We start from the raw sequence: 9662 nt of genomic DNA, 5'->3' as shown, positions 1-9662 counted from the left end.
GAAATGAACTAAGGCTTGCTGATCATGCCAGAGAAAGTGTAACTGATTTTTCCCCCGTAGCTAGGCTATCCGTTCCAAAAAGACTACAAACTCAAGCGCACCAAGCTCCAATACACCTCATATTTCTCTTTCCATGCATAACAGACCCTATTCAACTCACCCCACACTAACAAAAGACAGAAAACATTCATCTTACGCTCTGGAAATACCCCTAGGACAGCTCTTATCCACCACGTTTTTCAAAGGTTCACGAATACTCTGAGCGAACATAGGGTCGTTTGGGAAGAGAATCTGGGTGTTGGGACAGGTCCAGTCGAAGTTGCTGTCATCCAGCTCTGTGTATTCTGTAGTCTGAAATCAAAGATACAGGTCACCTACTGAAAACGCATGTTAGGTTTTTATATAAAGAAAGTCAACAGACAGCCCCACCCTTAGGTAATCTGTGCACCCAGGACATGCAACACGCGTCCCAAAGCCACACAGATTCCAAGAACACACGGCTCTCTGGGCCACACTGTGTAATAATAAAGGGTAACCCACGTGCTACAACCCCTTCCTAGGGATAAGTAAATAAAGCACCCGGTATGATTTGTAACTTACCAAGCTTGTATCCACCGTTTCTAGAAATTTTCTGCAGAAACACCTAATTCTCAACTGGCAAACAGTACTTGTCAAGCTCACTCATGACACAGCTAGTTCCCCTGTACCTTTACATGCTGGACAGCTAAATGAGGTAGTTACGATTAAAGGCTCCCTAAAAAACAAGACCTAAAAGGCTGTCAGTTTACTGGAATAAACACTTTGAAGTACCTATGCTCTTAGTGTGACAAACAGCAGTGACATCACTTAAGAAAGAGGGTCTGGCAAGCATTTTTGCAAGCATCAGCTTAGTCAGACGTGACCTTTCCTGTTTATGAGAATAAATACAAACAGGATGTTGGGTAGATACTACCAACCATCTCAGACATTTTGGCTTAACAGCACTGTGTTTGTATTAAAAATAATATGCACATTTTGCATTTTCTTACCAATTTTTTCCTTCATCATATAAATTCCATAGAAGAGTAACACACTCGTCTTCACAGCCTTTAGCCCTTTAATGCATTCCACTGACACCATTTTTACTGGATCTCTCTTACGAGTATTATGCACATCAGCTGCTCTAACTTAAAAGAGCTTAAGAAAACTGCATTTGAACAATTTACTCTATCCTCTTTATTGGCCTTTTATTAACATCTGCAGTTCTCAGAGAACTACGTGTGTTAGGCCAGCACTTCACACAGCACCAGATGTGGCAATCCTGTCTGTCCCAAAAGTATCAGCTTCGCACGCTGGGAACGAAAGTTATCTAAAATGCTCCTTCGGGACCTTCTTCAGTAGTCTGAAAAACTGTCTCTGCTTCCAAAGTTCTAAGACAAACATTTCAGAGAGGGTGCACCATCAAGGAACATGAAAAACCAACCCATGACCCATTAAATGTATTACCAATTACAATAATAGCAAGTAACTAACATTTCACTGTCTAATGCTAAATTTCTACTCAATTATACGATTTCTGCAGGACACACGGCTTGACACACAACATGAGCATTTTCCTCTCACCTAGGCATTACTGTAAAACTCAAAGGATAAAAATAGAGGCACACTAACACAAGGAAATTTATGTCCCGGATGCCCTAGACACCTCTCTCCAATTTCTCATGCATTTCTTTTGCTAGCCAGTAGTATTATTGCCTTGAAGACAAATTATGTCCCCTTTCTGAGCACAGAAACAAAAAGACAAGTACTCATGATGCTTCACAGCACAGTCGTATTACTATGGGTTATTTTGGAAAGTTCAGTAATTTATAAACCCACAAATGTTCTCATATTTACACAACAGACACCTATTGCATAGGCTAAAACAAATACCCCAAAAGCTATAGCTGCGTCTTGTCATACTATCCTTGCAGCATTCCCAAATAACTTTTCAAAATTTGCCAAGGGTTCATGTAGTAAAATAAACAAATCTTAGGTGTGGTGTTGCAAATGTTCTAGAAAAAAATAACAGAAAATAAAGATGAAGATAAGAATATCAGTGTGTTGTTTTCCAATTTATACAGAGATGAGGAATGATTTTCTTTAAGTATTGCTAACATTGCTCAGGTTTTCTCCTCAGCATTCAGTGGTGCAGCTTCCAGCCATGAAAACATCATTCGTACTCAGGTGACTGGCACTGTTAATATGACGAAACAGTTCGTATTAAACAAAGCGTTACAACTGGTGTACTTCCTCCAACTACGATTTTTCCTGATTTTTCTTCCATTTCCTCTCATGAAAAAGGAACTACTTCAAAGCACCACTGAAACTGATACGAATTTGAGCTGTTACTCACTGTATTTTTTTTAGAGATCGTTTGGTTTGTAGTGGAAAGCCAAAGCGGTAATAGATGAGCTTCTGTGGTGAAGATATAATCCTCAATGTCGAAAATCATGTCTTCCTTATCAGCAAACAGCAGGTAAAGATATTTAAACATCTCGGCCAGAAAGAAAGAGTCCATTCTACGGAAAAAAGTGGATGCCCTTAGGAAGATCCTTTTTCTTCTATACAAAACATTAGTAAAACGAATACTCATATTGCTCCATCTCTGAAGACTTCATGACCATTATTGTTTAACTTAATTCCATTAGCAGTCCTTCCATTTGGGAGAAACTATGTTTGGAGGGAAATGAGTCAGCATGTTCTGTACAAAACAGCACTATAGAAGAAATAAAAACCTCTCTCTACAAACTTCTGGATTTGGAGTATATTTTGTTTGAAAGTATTTCACATCTATTGCTCTGAGACAAAGGAAACATTATTAAACTAAAAGTATTCTTATGTAACAAACTCATACTATTGAAATAGTTTACAGGCTATGACAAATGGGTAATTTGAGACTTGTTTATCAAACTGACGACAGACAGCTACTCAAAAGTCAATTAATTCAATTGTATAACTAGGGTAACTAGACTGGTTATTTCTATCATCTTTTTATGATAAAAGTCGTTGCAAAAAAGTTTTACCTGTCTTCATGACTTCCTGTACGAACATCCTTCATCGCAGCAAACCCACAAGGTACTCTTGCATACTTGTTCAAGTTTTCAATGAGTGTTTTTCCTACTTCAAGATAGTAAGGGTCCCCAGTAGCCTGGAAGAGAAAGCCAGAAGAAAACCAGGCATATAGGTGCACTTAGACTTACTGAACAATTTGCAGCTTTTATTTTCCTAATTTATTGATTCCATACCTTCTCAGACACCAGTAAAATCTAATTTATTAACAGAGCTAAACAGTCACAAGAGAGACTTCTGAACTACTACTGCATTACCTTTACGGATATGCAGATAAGCACATGGAAATATTTAAGAAAAGCAAGATATTTAGGCACTGCTCTTCTCTTCAAGGTACAAGTGGCTTCTGCTCTTAGTCTCCAAGATCTCTTTAGAGAACAGCAACCCCTAAATATCTTTAAAAATATGGGCCTTTGCCACTTAACAGTTTTCTTTCTAATTCTAGGCATATAAAACAAAATTCCTAGAACATGTTTTGATAACCAATACCTTCACCTTGTTTATATACAGAACTGGCTCAAGTAGGTAAAATAAATTGGAGATATGCTACTTGTTCTAGATGGAAATAAAACACCAACAAAATTCTAGGTGCTAGACAGAGTGCCAAAAGTCGAAGGAACAAGACAGAGTGCCAAAAGTCGAAAGAATAAAAGTGATTTTACCTTATACAAGAAGTAAGTGCTTTCAGCAAATTCAGGCCTTAGAGGATGCTGAGCCCAGTGAACTCTGAAGTCTGTTGTGAATGCCTGAGGAAGAAGAACAGACAAAAATAAATGCAAGAATAAAAACCAAAATGAGGTTTATTTTGAATCCTACATTAACTGTATTACAACAGCTGAAGTACACAGCAGTGCAGGACTGAAGGCCCAACATCAGTCTCAGGAGGTCACAAGAACCTCTGTCCATTTAGTACATTTGAGGCCAAAGCCTAAACCAGTGCTCTAGTACACTTAGTATGAGCGAGACTTAAGCTTGTGCAGGAGTCCAGACACCACCAGCCTCTTCACACGCATCCAGCAAGTGGAGTTCTGGCAAGAGCTGCGGGATTAGAACCGGTGCTCCAGACACAGGAGGTGGCACACATCCTCCCGTTGCTCCCATCAGCACGAGGACACAACTGCTGCTGCAGCCCAACCAAAGTAACCTGGTGAAGGGCCACTGCATAGGGATGACCTGAGTTTTGACAAATACCATTTCTGCAAACATACCTACCACCTGACACTTGCAGTGCACCAAACTGTCATTTCAGACTGGCAGATTGTCAGCATCTGTTTCTAACCCAACAAATACCACAGACTAGAAGTCAGTTATCTACAAATTTCCTTGTCTATGTATTCACTCTCAACATGCACTGGCAAAAGCCACTCCTGTGATGGCCTACATTCACCATTAGTTCAGGGTGGGGTTTAAACTAAGTCTTTGCTAAAGGGGATAGCTTATTGGCTTAAATACAACTAACTGACCTTTCAAAGTTTCCTTTGTAAGAACGACGCACTGAAAAAAACACCCCAAAAAACCCTAAGGAGCCGAATTACTCCATTTTAAAAGCACTCAAAAAAATTAATTCCAATGCTCAAAGAGCATTCTTTGGTCCCAATTTCCACATTAGATGAATGAGATGTTAATTAAAATGTTCTCTAACAGAAATAAGCTTACATCAGAGGAAAGTCAAAATTACAAGTGAGGAGGCAGAAGCTTTCTCATGTATTCTGGTCACCACAGAATAAAGACACCCACTTCAGCAGGTAATCAAGCTTTTCAGTGAGAATTAACTTGCTCAAAGACTGCACTTGCAAGATGCACAGATCTAAGTATGCGTACAACTTTCAAGGACACAATGCAAAATTTCAAACCATCGTCAGAACAATTGAATCTATGGTTTCCTTCCTTGCATTAAGAAAGATGACTGATCTTTAGCATTAATGCTATTGCATTTCTAAGCAGTTACTGCATGTGCTTATACAAGTTCCGCATACTGAAATGAGTCAAGGTCAATTCTGAATGGCTGAAATATAAAGCCAAGCAATTATTAAAAGCAGTAGCCTCCTATTATAGTGTTAATTATAGCATAACTGAAGGAAAAAATATTTCATATCTAAACCAGTTGTCATACATACGGAACACCAAATTGCCTAAGAATGCTGTGGAAATGAGCTTTTGGCTTTAATGTCATACACACATACTATTTATGCTCAAAGTGAGGTAAGAACCAGTTTACATGATCAAAAATTAGTATCTTACCTCTGGAAGAAAGTTATGCTTTTTTATAACCTGATACAGCATCTCATGAGTTTCAATCGCAGGTCTAATATCACCCTTCAACACCTAAAATTGAATAATAAAATTGACATTAATTCACCATGCACAGGAATAACATTCAGTGTTAGGCACACTCACTGCGTTCATGTAAAGCTACAGACCAATTTCATCATTTCCAGCAGATACATACAGTAAAGATCACCCCCTTTCAGTGTAAGCCATAGATATACCATAAGAGCTTTTTAAGCAATATCAGTAAGCTCCTAAAACTACTGCCTATTTAGAAAAAGGGTTTCTATCATTTCATAGAAATGTAGAATGGTTCATGTTGGAAGGGACCTTAAAGCTCATCTAATTCCAACCCCCCTTCCACTTAGACCAGCTTGCTCATCATCCAGCCTGGCCTTGGACCCTCCCAGGGATGGGGCAACCACAGCTTCTCTGGGCAACCTGTCCCAGTGTCCTACCACCCTCTCCATGAAGAATTCCTTCCTGATGTCCAATCCCAATCTCCCTCTTGTTTAAACCCATTACCCCTTGTCCTGTCACTACAGGCCCTTGTAAAAAGTCCCCCCCCAGCTCCCTTGTAGGCCCCTTCAGGGGGGTTTACAGGCCCCCTTCCTCAGGGTTTACAGAGAGCCATGGTGGAAAGGTGATTTAGTTTGTCCTAGAGATGCAAACGGCACATGAACTAGAAAATCCGTCACAACCACTAAAAAGGCAACTTAATTGGAGTGTTTTCATGGCTGGGAGTGAAGGAAGCAAATCATATGGACACACTTTTCTTCATACTCGACAGCGCCAGATATGCATGTTCACCTGCATCCCAGCATTGAAGTGACAGCACTGAGTACAGAAATCCTCATACAGTACTTTTGAAAAATGAAATTATTAAGCTTGACTTGCTAATTATATATCCAGTATATTTAATTGTTTACTTGTTCTTAAAATCATCTGCACGTAAGTTTTAAACCTTACCTGCAATCCAGGGAAGAAAGCTAGCAAAGAATCCATCCAGGTCCTAGCATTTAGCATTGGCTTATGAATATGAACATCAAGAAGAAGAGGTGGTTGGCTAATGTATCTCATTATGGCATCGTAGTGCTGACAAACACCAGAAAACTAATGAGTTTATATTATAATACATTTTTTAAAACAGATACAGATCACCGGTCTATGGCATTTTATTTAAATGGAAGAACAAGTACTACACTCCCAATCATTATTATATTTGGCAGTCATAGAATTGTTTAGGTTGGGCAAGACCTTTAAATCCAAGCTTTAACCCAACACTGCCAAGCCCACCACTGAACCATGTCCCTAAGTGCCACGTCTACACATCTCCTGAATCCCTCCAGGGATGGTGACTCAACCACATTCCTGGGCAGCCTGTTCCACTGCCTGACAACCCTTGCAGTGAAGAAATTTTTTCCTAATATGCAATCTAAACCTTCCCTGGTACAACTTGAGGCTGTTTCTTCTTGTCCTATCACTTGCTACCTCAGAGAAGAGACAGACACCCACCTCGCTATAACCTCCTTTCAGGCAGATGTAGAGAGTGTTAAGGACCCCCTCAGCCTCCTCTGCTCCAGGCTGAACACCCCCAGCTCCCTCAGCTGCTCCTCACAGGACTTGTGCTCCAGACCCTTCCCCAGTTTTTTATAGAGTAGTTTCTAATTTCACAAACTAAAAAGAAGCGTAGTAAACTACTGAAAAGCTCCACAGTATTACACATGGAATACATGTCACATTTTCCAAGTAATACACAGAAGTATGTTCAGCAACCATGTGACAAACAGGTAACTACCACAGTTAAGGCACATTTGTTTTGGCCGAATCGTTAAGCACATGCTAAACAAAGCTGAAATTGCTTTCTCTGCATATGAGAATTCTAAAGCAAAATACATGTCAGGAGTAAAAGGGGGAGGAGAGGTATAAAAACCAAAGCAGCTGGGCTTCATGGCTCAGAAGAACTTCAAATCCCATTAAGCTCTCTTGTCAACTTGCTGACTTCCAACCCTATACTAAGAGACCTGCTTTCCTTGTTTTCTGAACCACAGAAGTTACAATCATGAGCTCATGAGCCAGTCGACAGGAAACAGTTAATAGACATAACCAACAAAATTTAATGATGGTGGCTGCAGGTTGATATAAAATAATCATTGTACTTAACATGTTGCTACAGGCCTTTAGCTGCTGATTTATTCCAATTTTAATACTCGTTATGATATAAAATCATGCTGTATGATAGAAAATCATTTTAGTATATAAAATCATTTAAGAAAATAAAATATTTTTACTGGATATTGCTATTTTCAAAAGAAAGAATGCTCTTATGAAAGAATAGTCATACTGACAAGGTTCTTGGATTTCTAAGATTACTAAGTGTGTTTTTTCAGCTTGTACGTATATGTAAATATATGTGGGGCCTTAGGATTTGCAGTGCAATACAAGATCCAGACATTGATTTCAGATCTTTTTTTGTTGCTCCAGGCCAGAAAGAAATTGTACCATGGCTTGTTACAAGAGACCCTTACATTGTTCCACAGAAAAATTTGCAGTATTACACTCTCCAAGGTGATCTTGAAATACAGCTTTTCCTGTACTGGAAAACAAGAAAAGGTCTAGATGATTCTGCTTTTCACTGTATGGGGTTAAAACAGCTGCTCAGGTGACAGTTCACCCAAGCTTAGCAGAAAAATACTATTAAAAAGAGCTGGCACTAGCCACATCAGAAGTCACAGAAATTCTGCTAAAGATCTTTCATAGGCTTCCTGGGCTAACAGCTGACTGACAACACAATTAGTCTGAAATTTGTCTTACAAAAGGCACAAACCTGAGCAAGGTGTTAACTTACTGTGTTAAATCTTTCCAGGAAACTGTCATCTCCCAGCAAGACATAGGCTTTTAGTAAATATTCATAATATGAATCTATTCCTGCTCCAACTCCACTATCTAGAAACAGCAGAAAATGAAAAGGTGATTTTACTTTGAGTAGTTACATGGGTATTTTCACACTGATTTCAAAGGCTCTTTTTCCAGTAAAAGGAAAAGCCTCCTATCACTAGAATTAAGGCACAGATGGATGCCGAGACACAATACTGTCTGTCTGTGCTAAAGGTTTTGCAGTATCCATGCACACAGTAATATGAACAGGCATGCACTGAAGCCCGTTGTTTCACCTTTCTCCTGTGAAGATATTTCTACTGGCTCCATATACAACCACAGTCCTATTTAGATTTTTCCTATGTACTTACAGTAGAATCTCTGAAAATTTACCCCAAGGCATTTCCCTCTCAGTATTGAAGTGAACCAGAGAACACCTTTGCAGTGAGTAAAACTAGCTTCTGTACCAAAACACCCTTTCAGAGCAAGGCCAGGCTTCGTTGTGGCAGGTTTCTCCAGCACTGACATGATGTCACTCCGCTTGCCTATCCCATTAATATTTTAAAATAGTCAGGGTTTTTTTCTTGCCCCAAACCACCCGTGGTCACTCATTTTGAGTCAGAATACCACATACCTTTGCGAACCCAGTCTCCAGTGTGAATATTAATAGTGACGCCCACCAAATTGCTGCTGCGCTGTCTTTTTTCCCAAATAAAATCAAGCGCTTTCCGTGCATGTTCCTGCAATGACAAAAAATGCTCATTAAAGGAAATTAGAGACAAACACAGATACGAGAGACTGTTACTCTTTTGTCTACTGAAATGAAGATGCTATGAAATAAGATGTTTCCTATCTAGCAAATACAAAGTTCAGTATTACATGACATACACTCAAATAGCAGGATGTGCAGTCCACGTTTATGTAAAAGTTATCCTGTTGCTGATTACAACGGTGTTTGTCCACACAATTATTTGCCAATGCTGCATGGTCTTAAGCAAATGAAACATTCTTCTGCACTGGTTTCCCACCCTAAAATTGTGCATACAGACAGGACAGCATAACCCAATGTAAAAAAAATTCAAGAACTCTAACAGCCTTTGAAGCAGACTCGCTGCATCTTTTCAGACATCTCAGTGTGGGAGCAGCTCTCCATTTTCATTTGGAAACAAGTTATATATGTATATTCTTTATACACACAAAAAGTAACTTCAAAGTAACAACCTACCCAACAAAAATGGCTCTAAATTGCCGAACGCTCGCGTGGGATTTTAGGGGAAAAAGTTTAACCGAAACACTCAACACAAGCCCAGCTACACTTCCACTCGATTCCATGAAACTAAAGGAAATACTAGGCCCATACTGAGATACTTCCAAAAAAATCTAACCTGAAAAAGCATGCCTTTTTTTGGGTATCCTAACAAAGAAAT

At 39.3% G+C, this 9662-nt stretch overlaps 1 protein-coding gene across 1 annotated transcript in view; it reads right to left on the bottom strand.

The window, feature by feature from the left end:
* The window catches only part of EDEM3 (ER degradation enhancer, mannosidase alpha-like 3), a gene marked incomplete at its 5' end in the record, with an annotated part of 26684 nt that overhangs the window by 5194 nt on the left and 11828 nt on the right, over nt 1-9662 (bottom strand). Inside the window, 8 exons of the mRNA XM_010156091.1 lie at nt 197-351; nt 2375-2540; nt 3045-3169; nt 3753-3836; nt 5332-5415; nt 6328-6453; nt 8207-8304; nt 8870-8975. Coding sequence (XP_010154393.1) covers nt 197-351; nt 2375-2540; nt 3045-3169; nt 3753-3836; nt 5332-5415; nt 6328-6453; nt 8207-8304; nt 8870-8975 — 944 coding nt within the window. The remainder of the gene's footprint in view (nt 1-196; nt 352-2374; nt 2541-3044; nt 3170-3752; nt 3837-5331; nt 5416-6327; nt 6454-8206; nt 8305-8869; nt 8976-9662) is intronic.

The sequence above is a fragment of the Eurypyga helias genome, unplaced genomic scaffold (genome assembly GCF_000690775.1).
Source record: "Eurypyga helias isolate BGI_N326 unplaced genomic scaffold, ASM69077v1 scaffold3957, whole genome shotgun sequence".
Taxonomy (NCBI): Eukaryota; Metazoa; Chordata; class Aves; order Eurypygiformes; family Eurypygidae; genus Eurypyga; species Eurypyga helias.
The sequence above is the reverse complement of the archived record's forward strand: the minus strand, read 5'-3'. Positions and strand labels throughout refer to the sequence as shown.